The sequence below is a fragment of the Lutzomyia longipalpis genome, chromosome 4, assembly GCF_024334085.1.
Source record: "Lutzomyia longipalpis isolate SR_M1_2022 chromosome 4, ASM2433408v1".
In the NCBI taxonomy this organism is placed as follows: domain Eukaryota; kingdom Metazoa; phylum Arthropoda; class Insecta; order Diptera; family Psychodidae; genus Lutzomyia; species Lutzomyia longipalpis.
The window spans coordinates 17,279,761-17,306,927 of NC_074710.1; the positions used below are offsets into that span (position 1 = coordinate 17,279,761).

The 27,167-nt window shown below is 33.4% G+C and overlaps 1 protein-coding gene across 8 annotated transcripts in view; it reads right to left on the reverse strand.

Annotated features, from left to right (window-relative positions):
• Positions 1-27,167, reverse strand: part of LOC129795328 (uncharacterized) — a 57,273-nt gene that overhangs the window by 8,964 nt on the left and 21,142 nt on the right. For 2 of the 8 annotated variants that reach the window (XM_055836478.1, XM_055836480.1), the window contains exons 5-12: positions 24,172-24,305; positions 22,427-22,981; positions 22,119-22,334; positions 20,583-20,736; positions 20,434-20,509; positions 4,746-5,290; positions 4,448-4,607; positions 976-2,706 (exon numbers count right to left, since the gene is read on the reverse strand). In XM_055836478.1, the coding sequence (XP_055692453.1) occupies positions 976-2,706; positions 4,448-4,607; positions 4,746-5,290; positions 20,434-20,509; positions 20,583-20,736; positions 22,119-22,334; positions 22,427-22,981; positions 24,172-24,305 (3,571 nt within the window). Of the gene's footprint in view, positions 1-612; positions 2,707-4,447; positions 4,608-4,745; positions 5,291-20,433; positions 20,510-20,582; positions 20,737-22,118; positions 22,335-22,426; positions 22,982-24,171; positions 24,306-27,167 lie in introns of those variants that run through there. The other 6 variants (XM_055836481.1, XM_055836482.1, XM_055836476.1 and 3 more) reach the window with 6 other exon arrangements.

Consider the following 27,167-nt stretch of genomic DNA (forward strand, 5'->3'; position numbering starts at 1 on the left):
TTCTAATCATCTTCCTCAAGGCCAAGTCTCTGGAAATTATTGACATTCGTTGGCATAATTCACAAAAAATGGTCAGAGTTTTTCCACATATTTCACAATATTTTTTGTTAAAAAACAATTCCAAACACTCAGATTCATGTAAAATATCCGTCAAAGTAGTCAATTGTTGCCTATGACGATAAGGAATCATGATTTGGTGGTCACAAAATGCACAAAAAGATTGAAAAAGCACCTCGGCAGGTCCTTATAAAACATATGATTTTGTAAGATTTTCTTACAAGTTATAAGAAAATATTCGACCGGAATACCAAAACCTTTTCTTTTCTATTATAGCAAAAATGTTTCTCGCGACGTGGTCTAAAAGTTGAACTGTGAAACTTTTTAGATCTTACAAATTTATAAGTTTTTTTTGTGAGAATGCCAAAAAACCTTATAACTCACGAATTGTAAGAAAAGAAAAGAAAATATTTTTGCCAGAATTAGCTCCTAATCATTTGCCAAAAAGATTTTTTCCCTTTTCACCCAAATAACGTTTGAATATTCTTCTGACTAAAACGACGAATTTTCTGATCAAAAGATCTTTCCTCCATTTTCATTCTAAAATTCTTTTCATTTTGCTGTAAATTCCTAGTTTTGCCTTCTTCTTTTGCAAAAGAAATTCAAACGTTTTCCCTCTAAAAGAAAGCAGAATTCTCCCCTTGTTTTTGAAACCTTCTTCCAATTCATTATTTTACGTTTTTTTTTGTGAGAAAATTTGGACGGCAATCCCCTCAATTAATTTTTAAATAAAAAACAAAGAATAAAAGGAAAAAAAAAGTCTCAATCAAATGACATTTGCTTCCTTTTTATTGGTAGCAATAATGTCACGTGCTGCTGCGGGATGATCGGGACTCTTTGTCACCGAACTGGTATGTTTGGGGGATGCTTCTGTGGAAATTTTGGGTGAAACAACAACATTATTCCCATCATCCTTACCTGTTTGCTGTGCTACTAATTTGTTACTATCCGTCGCTGCTGCTGCTGCTGCCATTTCAATGCTACTATTGGTATTCCCATTGTCTGCTGATAATTTTGTTGCTGCTGCAACATCTGCAGGTGGTGTTGTTGCTGCTGGTGCAGCTGTATCACCATTATTTGATGCTTGAACTTCACTGGGACTCTGCCCCTCAATCCCACCGGCGGCTTTCTCACCGCCTCCATTACTCGTTGGTGCAATGTCTTTGTCATTCACTTTATCTGCGTTTTGTTCCTGCAGCAACATCACCGCAGCAGCAGCATCCTTTGCTGCTGCTGAGCTACTCATTTCATCTGATGACGAATTGGCACCATTTTCCACGGGATTCGTCGTTGGGGGCGCCACGGGGAGTGCCTCAGTTGGCATTTCCGGTTGTTTTGCAATTAAATTCATCCCTCCTGCGCCACTGGGGCCACCCGTGCTATTGGGCACAGTGGGACCATTGGTAGGTGCAGCTGCAGACGTGGCGACATTTCCCGCCATTTGGGGGCTTTTTGGTATTATTGCATTACTCGCACTCGATGTCATGACACTGTTGAGGCTCTGTGGCTGCGATGAGGGTCTCGCCGGCGCATAGTGAGCTGGGGGAGCGGCTGATACAGCCGGAATAGCTGATGCACTTCGTGGCATGCCACTACTTGCCGTACTCACGGGCATCCCATAGCTGGCATACACAGCTGAACGTTGCTGTTCACGCTCCACGGTGAGATTGTGCGCCGAAACGGCGGGATTTGTGCCCAAATTCAATGCCGCCGCCGCCGCTGAGCTGCTACTGCTCAAATTGAGTCCCCCACTGGCGGCCAAAAGTCCCGGATGTGCTGCTAACCCGCTGAGGCTTGGATGTGTCCCCAGGAGGGCCGACGGGGACGTTGTGTGCCCCCCGAGGCTCGCATGTGAAACAACCGGCATTGCTGCCGGATGCCCCAGTGGGAGATGATGCGAGAGATTGAGGGACGAATGTACGGAATGCGGTGGCATTGGGGGGAGGCCCATACCCAAATTGAGACTCATTGCCGCCGCATGGGGGCTCTGACGTTGCGACGTGGCATGATACGGCGATAGTTGCGATATTGAGTGCAACGACGTCTGCGGCGGCGGCCGCAGACCCATTGTGAGTGACGCAAGACTCGATGGGCCCGGCGGAAGGAGTTGCCCCAGCAAATTATGCGGCATATTCCGCATTGATGGATGTGAGTACATTTGCGGTGCGTAGTGATGCGATGCCGCCAACCGTTCACGCTCACGCGCTTCACGTTCCTTCTCACGCATCTCCCTCTCACGTGCCTCCTTCTCCCTTTGCTCCTTCTCCCTCTGCTCACGCTCCCGTTGCTCCTTTTCCCTTTGCTCCTTCTCCCGCTGTTCCCGTTCACGCTGTTCCCGCAGCTCACGCTCCTTCTCACGTTGCTGCAACTCACGCTCACGCTGTTCCTCCTCCTGCCGTGCCAGCCGTGCCCGATGCTCCTCCTCCTGCTTAAGACGCTCATGAAAACCCGCTGGAACCCCTAATCCAAGGGCAGCTCCCGTGGGCAGCATCCCGTACAAATGGGGCGCATAGGGCGAAGCCAGGGGGGAATAGAGGGGATGTGGGTGTGCATGAGGATGATGCCCAACACTACGGAACATATTTTGAATTCTCTGATCCAAATACAGCTGTTCCGGGTACTGCAATGCTGCAGGATTGAAGAGACTTCCTGCAAAAAGAGTTTTTTTTTCTCTTTAATTCACTTCTTTGTCTTTTTTTACAAGATTTATTCTTGACAAAAAAAACTAATAGAGGAGAATGGGGTTTATTTTGCTCATTGTTTAATCATAAAATTAGTCAAGGGGTGTTTATCTGGCGAACATTTTGGTTTTAAGGCGAATCATCCGAATATTTCTGAAGATCTGATTGTTTGACTTCACATCTACAACTTTTGCTAAAAATTCAACAACTCAAAACCGAAAAATAAAACTAAAAACGTATTTAGGCCTATTTTGTTTGAATTTAGTCTTTTTTTGAGACTTTCAAATATTTTTTTAAAGTTTTGTTCCTCAATCTATGCAGTTTTGGGACTGAAAAACCAAAAATTGAAAATTCCCTCTAAAATGTCACCAAGTTCCCATAATTCCTGTACCATCCCTCTTTTGTTTGAATTTATTACTTTTCAGTTTGATTTAAGTGTTTTTATGCTTGAATTTAACATTTTTTGACTTATATTGGATTTTCTTTTGGATAATCATCAAAATATTAACCAATAATCCGAATATTTCCGAAGATCCGAATAATTACGTCGAGACAAACCTCCCATGAAATTAGTCGTTTAGTGACACTCTTCAAAACACTTTAGTTATTTTAACAGAAATAATAGTCAAAATCTTCCATCAATGAATTACTTCTATCAAAACTTTGGTCATTTTGACTTATTTAATTGGTGGAAGATATTTCACATCTTTTTGCTACTTGTGCCGTATAAATCTCTGATTAAAAATATTCGGATTATTTGGATGATTAGCCAAAGAAGTCAAAATATTCAGCAAACGAACATTTCTTTATTTTTAGTCTTAAATTTGTATAGAAACTGAGCTGCAAAAGCCTAAAAAAGTACTAAATTCTAGTCGAAGAAGTAAAATTCAATTTAGTACTTTATAGGCTTAAATTTAGTACATTTTCCCATTGAATTCAATATACTTTTTCAGCTAGAATTTAGTACTTTTAACTCTTGAATTTAGTACTTACTTTATTGGCTTGAATTTACTATTGCTTCGGGTAAAATTTAGTATTTTTTTGAAAATTTAATAAATAAAATTACATAATTCTAACCGAAAAAGTTTTGAATTCAATAGGAAAAAAAGTACTAGTTTGAAGGCGAATAAGTACTAAATTTGAGTCTAAAAAATGTACTTTAAAAAAAAAAGTAAATTCTGACCAAAAAAGCAGTAAATTAAAGTTCTGAATTCAGTCGGAAAATGTACTAAATTTAAGACTAAAAAGTACTAAATTCAATCATGAAAAGTAGTTAAAAAAAAACCCGATCGGACAACATCGAACTGAAAACCAATATTTTGGTTTCTTTAGTGAATAATCTAAATATTTAAACCAATAACTTATGTTGTTTTGAATGTTCTACATTTTTAGCTGAATAACTACGTTCACTTCAATTTTCCTTACATCAATCACTTTCTCTATTCTAAACTGCATTTTATTCTACAATTGAATAACTTCTGTTAATTTAGCTCGTAAAAATCAGTTAAAATAACTAATGTATTCAGCTAAAATTGTCTTTTTGTTGGTTACTTCAGTAACTTTAACCAAAGTTTTTTTTTAAGGGGATGTAAAGATAAAATTATTTCATTCTAGTCCAGAAAAAACATTCCAAATTAATTAAAAAAAAAAACATTTTTTAAAGAAAAATTCCTTAAAAAAAGAAATTTAATTAACAAATTTCCTCTCACCTGGTGGAAGTCCCGGAATTGCCCCAAAGGACGTATAGGCTTCAAGGGGAAATGCACCAGCGGGATGTGCGAGCCTCTCATCGGGTCGATATGGTTGAAAACCACTCCTGGCCAGCGCCAATTCCGGCTGTATACTCGGTGGGCCACTCAGTCTCGGCATCTAATGAGTCAGACAAACCAGACAAATGCAAAAAAAAAATACAGAAAGAGGAAGGAAGGAAAAAGATTAATTTTTCCTCAATAAAATTCTTTTTTTAGAGAGTTTTTTTTTCTTTTAGGAAATTCTTTTCTCTCTAACCTTTTCTGGTGGTGGCGATGCCGTCCTCTTCTTGGCACCTCGATCATCAACAGCACCACCCCCAACTGCCTGCCTCACATCCGACGTGTGCGTCTGACCCGAACTGCCACGCCCATCTCCTGGTGCCCCCCTGCCGTCGTGCATGCCCCCACTTCGCTGCACCGTCGTCATGAGTGATGTCGCACCGCCGCTGTTCACACCTCGTACGGCATCGCTGCTACCACTGAGATTTCCACCCCCGGCGCCACCTGCCGCACCGCCTGACCCGCCGCCGCCGCCGCCAGACGCTCCCGCACCACCCCCGTCGTCATCCTTAATATCCGCCTGTTTTGCCAAATTGCGCAATGCCGACGCAAAGGGACCCCGTCCACTTGCTGCTGCAGCGGCTGCACTCCCGCCGCCTACACCACCAGCACCCGCGGCGGCGGCAGCGGCTGCCAAATGATTGGACACATGATTTGACAATTGCGACGACTGATGGAGATGCGGCGACGAGGGGATCGGTGGTGCTGGACTTGGTCTCTTTTGACCTGGTTTTGGTTGAACTACAAAAGGAATAAATTTTTAAATTATTTTTTCCTAATTTTTATTTTTTTTAAAGAATATTTCTCGCCAAATAAAATACGATTTACGTTCTTTTACACTTTCATTCATTCATAAACACGAATTATTCATTTTATTTTATTAATTTAGTTTATTTTTATTTTTCAATCATTTCTAAGATTTTTTTTTAAGATTTGAAAAGAATTTTTAAATTTAAAAAAAATCCCTAAAGAAGTCCTTAAAATGATCAATATGATTTTGTGATTCAAAATATTTTTTTTTACCCTCCGTGTAATTATGCGTCGTGTAAAAAAATTAAACTGATGTAAAAAATTCACCCGGCTGACCCAGAGTTTACCTACATTTTCAATATTTAATCTCCAGAAAATTTTATTCTTAAACGAGCGTTCTTTTTAACTTTTTTAAAACAAGGAATAGGGGTAACTGGGGTAAAATGGTGCATTTGAAAAAAAAAATAAAAATTAATATCTCAAGAAGCAGTGAGAGCTGATCTGTCTAATTTTGTCAGTAGTTGCAGTTTATACCCCTGCCTAAACCTAGAAAGTTTCATAATAATTGATCCAATATTTTGGCTTTTATTTGAAAAACAAATTTTTCGAACCTCAAAGTTACTCTGACCACTCAACTACAAATTCAGTTTTGACGAAATTCTCTGCAATTTTTTTGATCCAAATGCATTTTGAGACAGAGTACCTATTGCTAAACACGAATCTAATCTGAATTTTCCGAAAAAATTTTCCGAGTTTTCCCATAAAACACTGATAGTAAAAATTACCGCTTGGGGCAAAATGGTGAATTTGGTGTTTTTTTAAAATAACTTTTTAAATTTTTGAAAAAATAATTTCCCTTAATTAGTATAACTATTATATACAATTTGGGACGTTTAATCGTTTACTATTACCAATTTTTATAAACTAAAAAAAATAAAAAAGGCAATTTCTTAAATTTAACGTTTTTTTAGAGAATAGGTGACACGAAGAACTCAACAGAGCTCAGCTGTCAACACTCGGACTCTATACAACGGCAATCTACATCTACATCTGCTAAAATAATTTCATTAAATTAAGATTAGCGAACAAAAAACGCAATTAACCGTTTTACCCCAGGATTTTTGGAACAGGCAAATTTGGAAGGGTTTGGAAAATGGCCTGAAAAAGCATTTCCTATAAGATAGTTCTCATGGGAAATCTCAAATATTTCCATGGAACTCAGGAAAAATTATCTCCCAAAAATTCACCAAATTACCCCAGTTTCCCCTAGTTGTATTATTTTAGTTTTGTGAAAAGCCTTGATATACGCGACTTGTAGCCAATTTCTCACAACAATTTTACATGACTTTTCCAAGACTTCTTTCTCTCTTCATCAGGTCTATAAACTTTGTAAGAAGTTTGCAACAAAAAGTCAAAAATAAAATTAGTTTTCTTTGCAAAAAATGTATTTTCTTCTCTTTCTCTTCATCACATCTCAACTACTGCATGCATACACAGCGCAGTGAGTATGAAAAGATATTTTCTCCAACATTTTGAGTATCTTTCTCCCAACATTTTCTCCCTTTCTTACTTTGCTTGTGTTGTCCTCTTCAATTCACAAAACCACCCCCCACATTCGTCCCACATTGGCCCATAACTGTGGCAACGATAAAAACTCTTGTATAACAGAGGGAAAGAAATAACATGGGCAAATAGCTCTGGTTATATCATTTACGGGATGGAGAGAAGCCCCCTCCCCCGCCCCCGTATGGCCGTAAAGTGTGCAAATATCGTAAAATAAGAAAATAACGATTATCTCTACTTCACCAAACCACTTCCACTCCCTCCTGCCCTCATGTGGTCCATACACCGCATCTTCATCTCCCCGTATACTCTCCACCATACACTCACCCCCACACGAATCATCCACCAATAAATGTATGTATATATATACCTATATATACTTCCAATGACATATATCTAAATGTATATAATACAAGCAGAGTGAAAACATTACTAAATAGCTGGATGTTTTGGGTGAGAAGCGGGGAGGATTTTGGGAGGAAGATTCTTGGGGATGATGGCTCACCATCCACACAAAACACACATAAAATGCCATCCTCGCCCCTGATGGGAGCATGAAGGGCGAGGAGGTGATATTATCCATGTTGATACAACCAACTTTTTTTTACAGAGTTTATTCAACGAGGAGAGAGAGAGAGTCAAAGGCACATCCGGGGAGAGTTAGAGAGGCCACGACAACAGAGGATGGGGGTGTGAGGATGCAGCAATATGTGTTGGAAGACGGAAGATGAACAGAAGAAGAAGAAATATACTGGTAAGCTGACCAAGCTTACGAGAGCTGTGTTTCTTTCAGTGTACCAATTTTGTGAGAGCAAACTATAACGCAAATTAATTTAAATACGCGCAAAGTCGGGAAAAGTTGAAAAGTCATCCCCCAAGAAATCTTTAAAACTACATATCTCGGGAACGGCTCCATAGATTTTCGAGTTTGAGCTATCGTTGGAAAGGTCTTAACCTCAACTATAATATATTAAAATATGAAGTAAATCGATAATAAAATTTTCGAAATATTCGAGTTCGAAATTTTCGAAAATTTTGATTTTGACTTTAGCGCCTCTCGCGGTCATTTCTCGAACTTGCAATGTTCTAGACATTTGTAGGGTTTCTCGAAACCTTTCATTTGCGCTTGAGTTGAACGAAATCGGACTTGTAGAACCCGAGATATGACATGCCAACTTTGGAAGGCTATATCTCGAGAACGGCGACATAGATTTTCTTCATTTTTGGCATGGAGCTAGATAATATGGTCAGCTATAACATATCAAAAAATGAAGCAAATCGATAATGGCGTTTTCGAGATATTCATCGAAAACTCATCGAAAATTTTGTTTTTGATTTTTGGCCCTCTAGCGGTCACTTTTGAAACTTCGTATGTTCTAGAGAGTTGTGGGGTTTGTTGAGAGCTTTCATTTGAGCCCGGTTTGATCAAAATCGGTCAAGCCGTTTTCGAGTTATGGTCGATTTTCGATGAAAAATTGTGGCGGCCATATTGACTAAACGGCTTGACCGATTTTCGAAAATGAGGTATCATTGGAAAGCTCTTGATGTCCCCTACAACATATAAAAATTTCAGATTTTTAGCTATTACAGGGGCTGAGATATAGCGAAAACAAAATTTTGAGGTTATTCAAAATGGCGACGGAGGGGTGGGGGGGTGGATTTGACCTCATAATCGGATGTCTTCCGATCGATATTTAAACTTTGCCGTTTACCGCAAGTCTCTATCTATTACCGTTCTCTTGCAATTTAGCGTTGTACTACGGCCGGACGGACGGACGGCCGGAAAAAATCTTATTTTTGGCGCATACGTTTTTTGGAATGTGGGGACCCTAATTCGTGCTCATCCCAAGTTTGAGTCCGATCTGACGACTTTCGATTTTGCTCGGTACACAAAAGCTGTGTCTGAAAGAAACACAGCTAAAAACATGGATATGGAGGAGGAAGTAAATGGCAGAGCATGATGTTAGCCTGAATGTGCCAAAAACGGAAAGATGAGTCGTCGTAAAATCGTGAAATGTGACCACAGCTGTCGAACTCATATCCATCTCTTCGCGTGCATTCATCCCACCATCCCAAATAAATAAAGGATCTCACAATCTCCTCTCTCTTTCATTTCATATTATAGCAGCTACAGAAAAAAATCCACTTAACCCAAAAGAATATAAGGAAAGACCATGAAGAGCAAGGATAAGAGGAAGATCACTGAAGAATATATTGCCTTTATAGTCCTCCTTATTGCATAAGCAAAAGAGCTGATTTATTCTTTTTTTTTTCAATACAAATTGATCCTTAAATTTTGATAGAATTTTTTTAAAGGTCAGATTTTAGAGGTTCTATGGGTCTTGTGATCTAAGATTAGGTCAGATTAACTCGGGATTGAATGCATTTTGATGCTCTTAAACGATCCGGCCTAATCGTCTTGTATCATCTTCTAATGTCTTCTAAATTCGTCAAAATCATCCTAATTCTGTCTCGATTCTGTCTTTTTAAAATCCTTAAAATCTGGCCTTAAAGATAAGACTAAAGCCAAGTTTAAATAATAAGGTTTTTCAAGTAATTTTGGAAACTTTTAGGAAAAATTGACCAAATGGGATTTTTTTAACCAGAATTTTTTTTTGCAAAAATGAAAATACAGAACTCTAATAAATATTTAACCATCTTACGAGACTGCCAGAATTTTTTTAAAGTTTTGTTTCGAAACTGGCTCGAAAATTACTCTTGAGACTCTCCTTTTGATCATCCTCTTTAGCTAGGCCTGGTTCAATAAAACTTACGCATAGAATGAGAAAAAAGGGTTAAACTTATCTTAATCAAATCATACCCTTAAAAAGGATTCATACAGTCCGAAACGTCGGTAAAAAAAATTAAAGAAAACATTTAGCTAAAAAAAAAAACGATCGAAAATACGTCTTCTTAATTTCTTCAAAAATAATTTACTGTCTATCATATAACCATTAAAAAAATTTAAATTAGGTCTAAGAAACTAAATCCTTATTTACAAAAAACTGAGGCCCAGCTTTTAAAAGTTTAGGCCCACCCTTAAGACAGACTTAGCAAAAATTTTGCAAAGTTTAAGTTTTTGTTTAGAATAACTCGAAAATAGCTCTTAAATTCTTTTGAATTTTCAAAATCATTAGATCTAAAATTGGTCCCAAAATGCAATTTTTCTCAAAATAAAGTTTTCCGCTTTTTTTCTTCTTCCTTAAAATGAAAATCCTCTTTTCTAGAAACAACCACACATTGGCACAAGGATGAAGATCGTGCCCTTTGTGTCTGTGGTGGACAATTCTATACCATTTTTTTCTTCTAACTCTATCATATAATTCAAAATTAACTTAATGCGCATGCTGTGAAAATTGTAGATATAATGTTGTATACTTGTACTACATAGTTTATGGTGTAGTAAGTGGGTATGAAAACGAAGAATCCTTTCACACCGACACTCTCACACAAATTGCATGCCAATGTGTATTTTGAGGGCAGAACTTGGGGAGAAAATAATTGAAATTTATAGCTGTCTGAAGTGAATGTTTCATTATTCAAACAATTAAATATAAAGCTCATACAGAGATAAATTTCACACTTGCAAAATTTACTTACATTTATACCAAACAAACCATATTTCCCTTGTTTTGTGTTTGTATAAATGTGCGTATACCATGTAAATGCTAATTATTGTATGTTGGAACAACTAATCAGCAGCTGGTAAATCGAATAATTTTTATATTTGCTTTTTAGAAGGTATTTTGTGGATAAAATTTTACGCAATATTTTACATTTGGCTTGGAAAATTCTTTAAAAAATTTTTTTTTAGACATTTTGAGACACTAAAAGATTTTTGAATGATTTAAGAAGTAAATTAAGAAAGATTCTCTTTCCCTTCTCAGATGCACTTTGAAAGATTTTAACATTTTATCAAAATGTCTTTTACGGTAGCCTAGACACATTGTACCATAAAATAATTATCATTTATTGATTTATTATTGAAAAGACTTTTAAAAAAAAAGAAATAAAAGAGATTTTTTAGTGGAAATTTTTTCTTTTCTTTGAAAACCAAGATTTCATAAATAAATCAAAGAGATCTTTCCATCATTTGGTTCTTGATGTTTAAAACAATGCTAAAACAGCGATTTATGCAAGACGGATTAAGGATCCATTGAAATAAAATAAATTAAAAATAATAAATAAAAAACTAAGAGTTGGGTGAGAATCTCTTGATTCGAATAAGTTTTTCTTTTTTTTCGCAATTCATAACCAAAATATATAATGAATTATTTTTATAGTACGAAATGTGTCTTAACTATTTAATTTAATCTTTAGGAATATCCTTAATGTTCCCAAGAGTTGGAAATGGTTAAAATTATTGTAAGAATGAGTTTTGACTGATCTTTGTTTTTCCTACATTTTCTTCTAGACTTTATAGCCAAGACACATTTTTTGCTATAAAATTCTTTAATATTTTAATATTTATTAAAAAATATTTTTTACTGTATTTCTTTTGTTTTTTGCTTATTTTAAATGTTTCCTAATCTTAAGTTTAAAGTTTAAAAAGCTTTTTACCGAGCTTTTAAAATTCATGAAATTTTCAAATGAATATAAAACCAATTTGTTCTTTAGATAATTAACCTTTATAGAATTTCACTTTCAGCTGTTGATTTATTACAATTTAATGAGCCCATTCATTTTAGGGTGGATATATTACTCATTCCCCATCCACACCACCCTCACATTCACACCGAAGTCCAAATAGAGACAGAAATCATCATGATTGGGGGGGTGGATGACATTTGCCTGCATCCACCCCCTACTTTATAACATATGTAATTTTGCAATAAAACATATAATACTCTGTAGATATATATCAATTCTCACCACAAATCGGTATTGGTGCATGAATATTTGGTAATCCTCTCGGTATCCATTCCATCATTATTCACATATGATGTAATTAAACATTAAATATTTGAATAACATTGAATTATTGCATTGAATGTCAATTTCACTTTTATCTCCCCATTTATATGTACCTACATTATGTACATAATTATGTATTTTGTTATATATATAACACAAACACTTTCTCTTTCCCTCTTATCACATCCTCCCCATCATCCCCTTTACTTTTGCCAATATTCCCAACAAAATTAAATCAATAATACATAATAATAATGTATATTATGTGAAGCACTTTAAGCAATTTAACGAATTAATTCCTCACCATTGAATAAAACCCCCTTTTTCAGTTGGGGGCCAACAACAACACACAATCCCGCAAAATGTATAAATAAACACCCAAAAAGGATCGTTTTATGTCCTTCTTCTTCTTCTTCTTAATTTAATGTCATGTTATTCATCCCTTTTATTTCTACACTCAAATCTTCTGCTAAAAATAAACCATAAGAGAGAAATCCTTGTAAAATCATGCCTCTATATGTAGCTCTATCCTCTAAAGGTTTCACCTCAAATTAAATTTATTTAAACGCACAACACCGAAAAATCCCCTTTTTCACCATCCACAGAGTTTTATCAATTTTTACACGAGCGTGTATAATTATCTCCCCGAAAGGTATTAATAGAAAAATAAATTTTAAGCAGATGTACAATATTCCATCATTTTTCAAAACAACTTTTTTTGTCGTTGCTGTAACTCGTACAAGGACATGTAACTAACAACACTTTGATGTAATTTATATTCCAACAAAAGTCGTGAAATTGTAAATTAATAAATACTTTGTCATATGGCGGGACATTAATATATTAATAATAAAAGGATATATTGGGGATAATTATGCCATTTAAATTGAGAGAAAATTCAAAAATAATTGAAGGGTTTTTCCCTTTCAACTATACCTACTAAATTGATGGTAGAAAACTACCATTAAAATTAACGTGGAATGAAGTGACTTTTTAATTGAAGTGAATAAAAAGGATTGTGGAATAATTTTCTTTCTTTTCTCTCTCTTCAATATCAGATGGTGGATAGAAGGGTTGAAGAAAAAAAAAACATAAGGGGTTCAAGTCCTTGAATAGTTTAATAATTACCGTAAAGGGTGGTAAGTTTGAAAGTTTTTTTTTGGGTTGATTCATAAAGAAAATATTTCTTTTTTTTTAACTATTTAAACTTACAAATAAAAGGAATTTTATATTAAAAATATGTTCAAAATTTTCCTTTTTACAAAATCCCTGATGAAGATGTACACAGACAACCGAAATTTATGAAATAAAAGTCTTTTAAATCCGCAATATTCTTTCTTTTAAACTTCAATCATTTTTTTAAAGACTTCTGAAAGGTTTCGTAATAAACAAAAAACTAAAACTTTCGTAATTTGTTAATATTGGTGTAAAAATTTAGTATAATGGCGCCATCTATAGTTAGGAAAATACCTTCATTATGAAAGCAAAAGCATCGAATCTTCTAAAGGAAATTTACTCCATTCTCCCGTTCAAAGAAAAAGATATTGCCTGAAATTTATCAATTTTCAACTGAAATCACCTATAGGATAACCTGTGAGAAATATTTCTCCCAAAAATTTAATCGATGACGTCATAAATTTATTTTTTGTTCCTTTTTAAATGTTATGAAACATCTACGCTTATGTTGCTTCGATGTCAATTATTAAACTATTGCGCCATCTACCAACGAATTAAAATTCTTTAATTTTTTTACATTCTCTTCTAACCTAATTTTACATATTTCTTCTTTATTTTTATACGTTCCTTTTGCACTTATCGGATTACGACGCCCCCTCCCACTTTGTCTTAAATCTATGCTAAGTGTCGTTAATTTGTTCCTCCGACAGTGCTATTGTGGTAAATCCATGAAGTAATACTTTTTCAAAGTCATTTTAGTACTTTCTGCATTTTTATACACAGTTAATTTTCATACCACAAATAAAATACACGAGATTGCTATATCCCGGCTGGAGTTAATTTTTTTTTTCTCATCACAAAATTTACATTTCAAACAATACACAAAATGTGTATAATATACACAGAGAGATATTTATTGATTGAAGTAAAATAACTTTTTAACCAAATATTTGCACAAAAGAACATCCACTAATTAATTTAATTGAGAAAATTTCGTGTGTGTGTTGTGTAATATTGTGAGAGATATTTTATATAGACTCTCTATATTTTCCACATTTTCATGCGTAAATATTTATTTTCCCTTTTCCCCGCCTCCCAAATATTGTTGTATTTGTTGAAAAAGAAACAAAAAGGATATTCTTGATGTAATATAATAAGTATATTGAAAATTTATTCACGCAATATTTCAATTTACTCCCAAAAATGCAAATATTGTGAATAAAAATTTTCCTTTTCAAAGAGAAAAATATTTCACAATAAAAAAATCTTGCGCATTTGTTGGAAAATTCAATAAAGTTGCGGGGAGAGAATGTACAAAAGAAGAAAATTCCAGCATTAAACTCTCAAGTGCGCACCCCAAAGAATCGATTCTGCATTTTTTTTGTGTATTCGTACTCTTTTTTTTTCATCCTTTATTCTAATCCATTGGATTTTGTTCTTTTTCACTTTTTTTTTCTTTTTTTTTAAATCTCTAAAATTTAATTTTTTTTCACTTTTTCTTGAAGCACAAAATTTTTCTTTTTTTATTCTTTTGGCAATTTTTCATTTCACTTCACCACCATCTTTCACACGTCTGCAATGGATTCTTTTTCTCTTCTTCTCCGTCTAATTATTCTTTTTGTGCCATTGAACCCTTTTTGGAGCATTTATCACACACTTTGTCACATTTTTTTTGCACACAGAAACTCCCTTTTTTTTGCACGGAAAATTCGTTGCAGGCGTCACGCGATTATTTTTTGCACACGAAAGAATTAAGAAAAAAAAAAGTTTTTTTAAGATACTTTCTATGATATTTTATATATATAAAATATAATAAATATATATATGTGTCTGTGTAGTCTCTCTAAACACCTAAAAAGCACGAATAATCCTTCTCGCAGCCACAAACTTTCTCCAACTGCCAAAGAGAAGAGGCAGACGACTACTTTCGGGTCCTTTTCCCACCACTTTTTATTCTTTTTTTTTTCATTCTTTTTTTTAGCATCAGAGAGCATCCCTTCTCCTTTTCTACCCTCTATGTGTACGTCGTGAAATTATGCTAGAAACTTCCCCAGTTTATGATCTTTTTTGCCTCTCTTGCACGCTCTCTGTGACACCCCTCTCTATGGTAAATAGGGTGCGCAAAAGATGCAGCAGCAGGCACTATAAATATACGTTTATTCACACATTCTATCACGCATGTTTCTCAACTCAATGCTTTATTTTTTAACCCTCAGAGTAAAGAGAGTATGAACCTGACATATTTCTCCTGCTGAACAACACCATCAGGAGCCCCTCACTCACTGAATCTTTCTCTCCAAGCCCCTCTTAACTTGAAAAAAAAGAACTGAATGTACAAACCATTGCACACGCGCACTTTTAGCCATTCGGCTTCTATATAAGTTCCCCTTTTCTGTGCTCTGAAATTATAATATGGTAACCGTCACCCCTAAATATACAATGGCAATATATGTACCGTCAAATGGGGTAAATTGAATTTGCAGAGTTAAAACTTGTAGATAGAAAAAATTATCGAAATGTAAAGAGAGAAATTATCTCTGATCCTGCAATATTTTTTATTAAAACACAATTCATGGTAAAAATTGCCAATAGATGGCGCTGTCAATTATTTAAAAGATTCATTTTCTAATGGCAAATAATCTTGCAGTAAAACACATTTAGTTCCCTTAGAGTAAAATAATTTCTCGCCCAACAAATAAAACCACAAATTTGTCAATAAAGCACAATAAAAAATTACTAACAGATGGCGCTGACCATGTGGATCAATTAAGAAGAATCATTGTGACAAAATAGAATATTTCGAGTATAGTAATAAATAATTTCTAGACGATTTAGATCTTTTAAATGTAAAGCTGTTTCTAGTCCAGCAGTTTTTTTTCCTAATAAACTGATAAACTGTGCTAAAATTGTCAACAGATGGCGCTATCAATTATAAATGAAATCAATTTTGACTTAAAGAAATTATTTAGTCATTAAACTGGAAAATAGCTCTCACGGAGAGATAAATGTTGTCCTTGTCTTTCTAGTCAAATGATATTTAACTTATAAATCATTAACTACGTGAATGCCAAAATTTGACTAAAGTCAAATAAATATTGTTAAAATTGTCAAAAGATGGTGCTAGTCATCACAAAGGAATGTTTACCGTATGTATTTTTTCATTAATTATTCGATATTTTCAATGAATTTGCTTCGTGAGAAAATGTCTTAAAATGTTCTATGCCTAAATGCAAAGTTATTCTGTGTCTTGCTCAGAATTAATTTCTATCTATTTGCGCCATCTGTTGGTAATCTTCACGACCTTTCTTCTGGCTTATGGTCTTTCTTTTAGCCAGAAAAAAATGTAAAAATGTTTAAAATTAAATCTAAAGATGTGAATTTTTCTCAAACTTTCAAAGTAAAAAATGCATTTGAACTATTTTTTTTAATAAAATTATTTTCTCCCTTACAAATAGTGAACCTTATTTGGCCCATTTGATGGTATATCAATTGAAGATGAACTCTCTTCATGTCTCTTTTTTATGTTGTTGGAGAAACAACACTTATTATATAAGACACTCTGATATGGATTGTGAAACATTTTCTCACAACATGCTTTTCCCACAAACACACACACACCACCCCCAATCCACCAATCAACCAACCCTTGTGGCCATTTTCTTGTGAATGAGGTTTCAGGGAGTTCATGGGATTTATGTAGCTTCGTTTAAATCCCACAAAATGTTCCCTCCTGTGAGCGTATGTACTGTATACGTGGTAGGTTACAACCAAAAGACGACGATGCGGTTAAAACAAGTCGTGTGGAAGTCGCATTGTCGACAATTTTCGTTCACACACAAAAGCACCCCTTTTACCGCAAACTTTGCTATATACGAAGCATAAAGTAGTACATATGTATATAGCAAATTATATGTAGGTACAGTGCGCACAATATTGGCGCAAATACCTACCTCACATCACCATTTATCCCTCAAATATTGTGTTTTATGTAGTATATTATTATTATTATTGTATGCGGATGCCATTATATTGCAAAAGAGGGAGGGTTGACACAGCGCTTAAAAAAAATGAGAGAATGAAAAGAGAACCTCTCCTCGTACACCTTCTTATGGAAGGTTAATACTTTGGTGTGGTTGGTGTATCTGTGTGTAAAATAAGAGGGTGTTTATGAATAAAATATTAATGTTGAATTTCAAAAAAAAAACAACCCTCCAAAAATGAAAGTCTTTGACATGATTGCGGTTTCCATTGACAACGTATTTTCTTCTCTATTATCTTCCTCTTAATCTTATAAGAAAAAAGCGTTGAGTTTTTAAATATATAGTTGAGATATAGAGACAAGTATATATATTGTTAAAACTCTAAGAGATGGCGCCACTATTTGATTTTAATTATAACAATTTAAGTTCTTAAGAAAAAGAAGATTTCTAGGAAGAAAAAAGTTCTAGCTGTTCTGGTAGCAAACAAAATTTATTTACAAACAAATGGCGTTGGTTTTTTTTTTTCAAATTTGAAGAATTTTAATAGCTTAAATGGTTGTTTTAAAAGGACAAGGCCACAGTTGTTTGGAAAAAATACCCCTGTTATATATGGACCAAAATCTCCGTAAATTTTCTTTAAGGCACTACAAAGAAAGGCCGAGTGATCCCAGATCGGGGTAGTTTCCGGTTTGGCCGCTAGAGGTCATATTCTTATACTAGGAGTGTGATTTCCACATTTTTAAAATACTATATTTTTTTTAAACTATTCGTCCGATTGTCATGATTTTTTAGTATGTTGTAGAGGACATTGAGAACTTTCTAGTGATAGGTCGATCACCCCTCTAGGTGCTGTAGAACCGGAGATATGGGCTTTTGAAGTTACCTCTTATTTTAACATTTCAAATCTTCTTTTAAAGGCTATTTTTGTGTCAGATATCTGTAGAAATCTGCTTAAAATTCGATATTGTTTAACTTTAAAATCAAATTATTTCTTTAAAAAAAAGCCTTTTAAACTACTTACTAAACTTTCAATCGAAAGGAAATCTAATTTTTGTTCCAACAAGGCATCCCCTTTAATAACTACAGCGCCCTCATTCTCTGAAGCACTCAAATTCTCAAAGATTTAAAACTATTTCATTCCATACACAATGCTAAAAAAATTCCTAATCCATGAATTTATCTCGAAAGAAAAAAAACGAAAATTATCAGATTTGGCTTTAGTAGCAAAATCCAACCTTCCATCTCTTTGATCGTTAAGCAATTTTGGATGATTGTGAATTACTTTTCATCCCACTTAACAGCAGAAACAACAAAAGCTTTTAGTCTTTTATTATACTTTTATAAAGCCCAAATTATCTCTTAAAAATCCTCCACAAAATCTTCTTGTTAATACAAAATCATTCTTCCTTTCCACACTCACTACGAAAAGACCAAAAATTTTCCTTCTCACTTTACTGGAGAAATCAATACTTTTTCGGAGGGGTGAGGTGCAGCAAAACATGTAAATAAAAAAAAGAAATTGAGAAGATAAAAGAGAGAAGAAGAGAAAAGTTTGAGAAGCCCCCTTCCGTGTACTTTGTAAGTTTGAGTGTGAAAAGAAAATGATGCCCCAGCGGAAAATGATATTGTCGCCGCCATTTCCTTTGCCATAATATATACCTACTTATACACTTCTACCACCCACTCCCCCCACTCTTCTGGGAAATAATATCCTTAGCAAAAAAAATGGAGAACTCCCCTCTAAGTAGGGGTAAGATTAAATACTCACAAAAACCCTCTGAGAGAGAGAACAGAGAAAATTCCAACAATTTGTGAGAGAGAGAAATGTGATTAACTTTGTAGCTAATAAAATAGGCTGTACAACACGTAGGGTAGCCTATATAATTCCCCAAATGATAGAGAGCAAGAGAATGATTTTTATAAAAATCTTCTCCTTCGAAAAAAAGTCGAAAATTCTACTTTATTCCCCTCTTTTTATTTCACATAGCCATCAACCCCTGAAGATGAATCTTCTCCATGCGCAAAGAATTCAACTCAATACACAATTCTAGCAGAATGAGCCATCCTATTTCTATCTCTTTCTCTCTCTAGTCTATCAATTTTCCAGAACATTTTCCGATGAAACATTGCAAATTTTGAGTTCTTTGATGCGAAATGCAATGAATTTTTTAGATAAATTCGTTTAAAAGAACAAGAAAAGGAAAAAAAAATATGTGACAACATTGAGATTTGAACCGGAGATTTTTTGTTCCGTTTCACTGTGTTCTTAACCGCTTGACTATTATTAAAATAAAAATGATATTTTTGTCGTTAAATTAAGTCAAAATTTAGAGAATTTAATCAACTAAAAACAAATTTAAAATTATTTTTTGAACTTTCTTATGAAATATCTTATGTATTTCCTTAGATTTTCCACTGGAGAAAAATTTATATTTTCTGTAATAAAATAAAAAATAACTTTGGTAAAAAAAATCAAATAAACTTAAAGATAATTTTTATTAAGTAAAAATATTTTCAGTTTTTTTTCTTTAAATGTGAAAAAAGAATTTAACAATTTTAATAAAGTTCCTCTTCTAAAAAAAATCTTCCGCGGAAAAATAAAGAAATTCATTTTCTTTACAAAAACATTTTATTAAATTTAATTTTCATTCTGGTTCAAAGGAAATTCAATCTTCCCTATCCCCTTTTCGCTGCGAATTATTCAATTTCTTTTGTTGAAAAAATTGACTTTTAAAAATTTTTTTGTCGTGTAAATAGGAAAATCGCATATGGAATAACGGTGGAAAATGCTACGAAATCACAATTCAAAAACAAAATCAGCACTTACCTTTAAATTAAAGAAAATACTCATTTTTAACGAAGAACGTATTTCCTTAAAAATTTTTCAATAAAGGAAATTTTCCTCTAAATCTACGACACTTCTTAGCAATCTCCTACGAACTTCCACTGGAGATTTCTTTTAATTTTCCACATTGAATTTCCATGGTAATTTTCCCAAATTACTTGAATTTGCAAACAAAGAATTGTCTTGCAAAAAACGAATTAATTTCACTTTGTATTGACCCAAAAAAAAACAAAAAACAAATAAGAAACTCAATGAGAAAGAACAGAAAGATATGTGTGAGGAGAATACAATTGCATCCTCTGGAGCTTTTAAACACTCACTTCTCGTCCACTACACTTTACTTCCTTTCTTCTTTTTATGGGTCATCACTTCTTTTCTCTCATTTTCCAACATAAAACTTCGTATCCTTTGGCACTCTCTGTACTGTAGCCACCCCCCGTTCCCCTATTTGTGGTGAAATTGGTGTGAGATACATCCTCAATTGCGCAATCACATTCACACACAAAATACATTGCACTTTAATGGTCAATCTAGTGAAATACTCGTCGTTCTGTGACCCTCTCTTTTCTCCTTCTACTAAACATTCATTCTCAATCCCATACAATCCTTGATATTATTGGCAAGAAAAGAAAGAAAAGGAAAGGAAAGTTACTCACTTGAATCCCTCTTATCACTTGATTGCTTTGGAGAACAATTTTTCTTACTGGGAATTGATCGCATTGCTGAATTTGGCTGTTAAAAAAAAAAGAAAAATTCATTGATTAGTATTTTTTTATGACCATCACTGTGAGACTTTTCACATTACTTTGTAGCTCATTACTTTGTCAGAACGTTCGCCACTTGGTAATCTGGCTACAGCAACATCCGGACTATCTTCTGGTGGCGGAGGCTGCGGTACCCAATTGTATTCTCTCTTCTCAATTGGAACATTCCATCGATCATATTCGGCTGATTGTTGTCTAAAAAAAAGAGAAAATAAAAATTATTATTTTAAATAATTTTTCTATATTTTTAATGTTAAAAATCGAAGAGAAATCTTATTAATTTTAATTTTATCATTATTTAAAATTTGATTTGTGAAATTCCACAATCTTGTAACGACGTAAAGTAATGCATTACTTCAATCTTACGCCGGCGTAAAGAACATAACCTCACATTTCAATTTTTAACAGTTGGTGAAATTCACAAGTCAGGCAGTCTTAAGTTTTCTTGAGAAAAACTTAAAATTTCTTAAGAAAAATTAAAGAAAACTTAAGATTTCTTAAGCCAGACAGATTTTTAAGAATTTCGATATCTTGAGACAATCAAGAGCATATTTTTAAACTTAAGAAATAGAAAATTGTGATCGTCTTAAGACATTGAAATTCTTAAAAATCATAAAAAAAAAACATTTAGCCTACTTCAGCCTGACTTAAGAAATCTTAAATTTTCTTAAAAAAAAAAAAGAAATTTTAAGTTTTCTTTAGTTTTTCTCAAGAAAACTTAATAAGTCATAAGCATTCTTAAGAAAACTTAAGTAAGACTGTTTGATTAGAGAGTTTCACCCAGTCTTCGTGATTTTTATTTACAATTTTATATTTTATGGGCCTTTATACTTCTTTAATTTTAATTTAATTCAATTTGTGTAACAAAAAAAAACATTTTTAATCATGTTAATAATTTTTTCATTAAAAATATCAATTTAGAGGTTATGTTCATTACGAATGCAAGAAAGTAAATTGGAAAATAGTGAAAGAAAACTTTTCTAATTTATTTGTAAAACCTAAGAGAATGACAAAAAATAAAATTAATAATTAATCAATGAAGTCTATCCTTAAAATTCGTTAAAAAAAATTTGAGGTTATGTTTCTTACGCCATTTATAACAAATTTGAGCTTTTTTCTTACAATTTATTATTCAAAATTTATTTTTAAAGAGAAATTAAAGGAAAATTAATTTATTATCCTCAAAATGGATTCAAATTGAAACTTTTAGCTGTGATTCTTTTTCTTTTACTCTATAACATTTTAATATCTCTTACATTTCCATTACAACAAAATGAATGAATAATCCTTATGTTGAAGAAAAATTCGTCCAACAAATGAATATTAAACGTCCCACGGAAAATTTAGGGGAGTGTGGCCAAATTCTGACCTTTTAGTGTTTTTTTTAATCCACTAGTATTACTTTAAAATTCTGCCAAATTTAGGATTTTTTATTATTTAATACTCTTTTTCTTTCACTCAAAATGAACGTTTAAAGTTCCCGAATTAAGTCAACGTTCTTCTAATCTTTTAGGCAACTTCAAAAATGATTGAATAAATAAATAAATAAAACTAAAAAAAAATCTCTTCCTCCTCACCTGAGACTTTCATAGCAATCGAGACAAACAACAGCATAGTCCCCATTTTCGAGCAGTAGCGCCCCATCACTCTTGCGATTAGCCACAAATGGAAACTCCCGAATTGGCAGGGCTCGTACCCTCTTCCGATATGTCGTAATGCCACACAGATGGCAGCAGTAGTCGTGCCAATTGTACTTCCTCTCATTTGGTAGTACTGCATTTTGTGCTTCATACCTGTGAGGATTAAAACGTGTGTGAGAGAGGCAAAAAAAAAGAAAGAAAGAAGGGTTGAAGCAGCACCCTCCTCGCGCCCGCACAACACTTACTTTCGCCACTGACTCAGCAACGAGTGGTAACAGAAGGTGCACACGAGGGCTGAATAGTCGGAGCGCAATTGTTCCGCATTTGGGGGTGATTTGTGCTTAAGGAGATACGGGAAGTAGGGGCGGGAACCCTCCTTGCTGGCATACAAGACACGTGCGAGCGTCAAGTCCGAATGGAGGCCACACAGGAAGCAGTAGATGGACGTACTGGCCGGCGTGGAGGCCACCGATGGCGTTGATGGCGGCGTATTAATACCCCCCAGGCCACGTGACCCATTGGGGGAGCCCGTCGTTGGGATTGGCGATGGAATGTTGTACCGACGATGCTCAAGGGGCACCCTGTCGGCATCCATTGTCTCCCACTGCTTTGCCAAGTGGGCGACACACCGTGTGCACGCAAGTACGCGATTTGCACCACCATCGCTTGTCTTTAAGCACGGAAAATGCATCGCATGCGAATTCATGTGCTCCGCCGACGTTGACAGCCATTCCATTTGATTACCCGGAAACAGCCCCTTGCAGATGAAGCACCTGACAGAGCAAGGAGGATACAACTGACTTTTTTTGGGATTTTTTATTTTTTTGTTTATTTTTTTGGGCATCCCCACCAGAGACAACAGTGAATAAAAGAGGACATGGAAAAAAATATAAATCTCAATGAGAATTTAATAAATTAACAAAAAAAAATTTAAAAATAAAGATTTTCTTTGAAAAATTAATAATTACAATCCAATTGAAAAAAAAAGAATAAATGAAATTCTAATGATTTTACATAAATTAATGATAAATTATTTGTTAGAATTCAATAATCAGGAACTGCTCGTAAATAAAAAAAAAATAAGAAAAAATTATGCAGTTTATGGGTCAACTGGGTAAACTACTTAAACATCACATACACAATTTATTACACGTCGCGTAAAAAAACATCCAATTTCCCTTTTAATGTGGATAATTTATTATCTTTACAGACTTTGTAATAAAAAATTATTTAAAAGAGTATTATTCGACCTATTAAATTACACATGACGTGTAACAAATAAAAATCCGGCTGGCCTATAGGAAAGTTCAATTTTTATTACGCTGTTGAAATAACTTTATTGCAATTAAAAAATCATTTCCTTTTCAAATAAAAAAAAGAATAACAGTTCTGTAAACTTTTGTTAAAGTTTTTTTTTTTTAATTCATAAATTTTCGTATTTTTGTAAAATATTAATTATAAAGTTGCTAAAAAAAAAAAAAGACAGCAAATAATTCTTAATAAATATTTCCGTATGTCAATTATTCAATATTAAATTGAAAATCAATACAAAAATTAAAGCTGATAAAAGAAAAGAAATCCCTTTTAGTTTGTAATTTAATGCGTAATGAAAATTTCCATCCTACTTTACATGCCAGCCGGGTTGTCATGCAAACAATATTATTTTACAAGACATTTAATTACAGCGTAAAAAAAGAAAAAATGAGTGTGTTTTTTTACTTGTTTTTCATTCTTATTGTGATTTTTAATATTTTCTCTACTTATTTTTCTTTATACACAACGTTTCGATTATAAATATTCTTTTCTTCATCAGGTCTTTTGACATAATATTTGACAAATTATTCTTACACTGAATTTAAATTTAATTATTTACGAGCAATCCCAGAAGGTAAAAAAAACAACTCAAACACAACACAAAAATTAAATAAATAAAAGGAAAAAATAGGAAAAGGATTAAATAAAAAAAAACAGAAAACTATCAGATACTTACGGATACTGCCCATGACCATTTTCAAGGGGCTCATGCGAATGTGGCGGTGTATTTGGTCTTGAATCCCGCCTGAGACCCTTTGGGTCCCTCACAACAACCGTTCCAGCCGCATTAAGTGATATCGCTTCATAAGGCTACGATAGGCAAAAGAAATCAAGAAGAAAATAAGACAATCATATCAATTTCAGATAGACAAGAAAACTCCAATATTCGCATCGAGAAGAAGACAGATAATGTGGGAAATTCTGAGGTGTGGCATGTGATTCCAATGTGTATTGCCTACAACCATTTTCTGTGTCGTGGCGTCTGATGAAATATTGAAGTGAGGTGTGAGATTGATAGCACAAAAAAAATCTATCAAACTTCATTTTTTTTTCCTTTTCTTCTCCTCTTTTTGTTTTCTTATCAATCCTTGAGGACTTGCTAAAAATAGAACTGGCGCGATTTTTTTCATTCGTTTTTTAAGCTTATATTGTCATCGTAATATTATCACGCCCCTATTTATCAGACAATTTATACACACAGTGAGAGAAAAACGTTCCTGAAAACGTTGGGAATGTTGATTCTATCAACCAGACATCATCGTAAGATTAAATAAGACTTAAACACGCACGATTAACTTGAAGTTTTATGAACCTCTTAACTCCTTTAGACTGGCGTCCACTTCAATTTTTATTTTTTATTTTTATAAAGCAAAACTTCATTTCAAATGAGCTTTGAAAGATTTAAAAAAAAATTAAAAATATTTTTTCTTTAATTTAAATACTTTGAGAATTTGTTTAAATTTGGAGCTTTTGCAGAGAAAAGAGTGCTCAAAAAGCAACATAGAGTGAGAAACAAACATTTCTTTAACAATCACTTAAACTCACCGCATTTTTAAATGAAATTTTTGAATTTAAATAATGAAAATGTATTCTTGGTGGAATATTTTTTCTCATTGATTTTTTAATTTGTCTTTTTCTTCAATAATTAAAAAAAATGATAAAAATAATAGATATTCACTTTTTAGGTAAGAATGAATCTTTCAGGGTTTAAATTCAAAATTTCAATATGCAGCTTGAAAATTTCAAAAGTTTTCATTACTTGAAATTAGGATTTCAGTTTTTTAAAATCAAAATTTCAGATATTAGGTTTTTTAATCTTCCGTGTTTGAAGAAATTTCAATGTTTCCATTAAATGATTTCAGTGTGTCTTACACTAAAATTTCAATTCTTAAACAAAGATTTCACTGTTTAAAATTATTATTTCGAAGTTTAAATACTAAAGTTCAGTGCTTCAAAAAAAATTATTAGGATTAAAGGTTTTACAATGTTTAAATCAAACTTTTTATTTTCCTTTTTACTTTGCAAATTCATGAAATTTATAAACTAAGACTATTGAAATTAATAAACTTACACAACTGAAATCTTTAATTAAAAAACTTAGACATTAAAAGATTCTACAAACTTTTAAATCCCTTAAAAGAGCATCTCTTGAAATTTGCAATTTTCGATAATAATTGAAATTCAAGATTTCAGACACTAAATTTTAAATTTCAGAAGCATAAATTTCAGAAATTTGAACACGATAAATTTCACAAATTTTTTTTATATAGTTTTTAGCTACAGAGACTGAAAATTAATTCATCTACACTTGAAATTTTACTCCAAACCACTGAAATTTAAAGTTTAAACACTAAAATTTTGAAATAATAACTTGTTAGGTAATTAATTTTTTTGTTGAAATTTATAATTTGAACTTAAATCTCCTTTAATTTTTACTTTTTCATTTCAATTTTCACAAGAAAAAAAATCAGTTTTCTATCATTTAATGTCCAAAGCAAGTTAAGAACACTTCACGGTATGTTCGCATATTTTACTTCTTTCAATCAAATAACTTTTCTGAAGACTAAAAATTGTTGAAAAATTGTTCAATACAATGAGGAGTAATTATCCAAATATTCTTCCACAATCACTGATTTTTCTTTCTTAAAAAAAAATCACAAACACTGAAAAAATTCCTCTTATTTATTGCATCAGCGTGTAATTTAAAATGATTGAGGAAAAAACACCTTCCCACCCACATAAGGAACTATTCACACCTGTCGTGAGGATTTTCTCTTCTGATTCCGTTCCCTTTGGTATGGATTTACGTGAATTCTCAGCGAAATTAGTGACATTTTCACGTCTTTTCTTCCTTTTCCTTTTTTTTTTTTTAATTATTTTTGAAACTTTTCACACAAACAACGAGAAAAATTCAAGAAGAATTTTCACACACCCACACACAAAAAATACGAATTATTCTCTTTCTTCCAACACTATCAATAGCTGAATATACGCGATGTTACCACGACGATGGTTAAAAATCAACTGACAACGACTAAAGCAAAATATCGCGCGCAAAGCCTCGTCAAGCTCTTTTTTTTCTTTACTTATTTATTTCATCGCACGTCCGCGAAAATTGAGATTATAAACTATCCTCTGTGTGTGTGAATGTGGGTAAAAATGGAAATTTCTAGTATGAACCGAAAATCAATTTTCACATTTTAATGATAAGTCAGAAAAACAGCGCTAATTTGAACCTCTTCCACCAACACCGGTTCTCACCGATTTTGACTTTTTCCGTCGCCGACCTTTGTGTGTCGTATCACACAGCTAGCATAACACATCTATAACATACGAAAAAAAGGCAGCAAATAGCAACACAATATACCTAGTCTATGAGAAATGAGAGAGACCTAAGCTGATGAAGTTTTATGTGAAAAAGTTCTAATGTTGAGCTTAAAATTTAATTGTTTTTTCTTTAATTAATTTATTAATGAATATTTTTATTAATCTTAAAATGAAATTCACTAATCAAACAGACACAAGACTGGGCCTTATTCAGCGACTAAGAAACTCTTGAAATTCGCTTGAAATCTTGAAATTTCAGTAAAAAAAAAAAGATTCCTTAAGGAAAAGCTTAAGATATCTTTTGAAATATTTAATATTTTTTTAAGTTTTTTCTTAAACGAATCT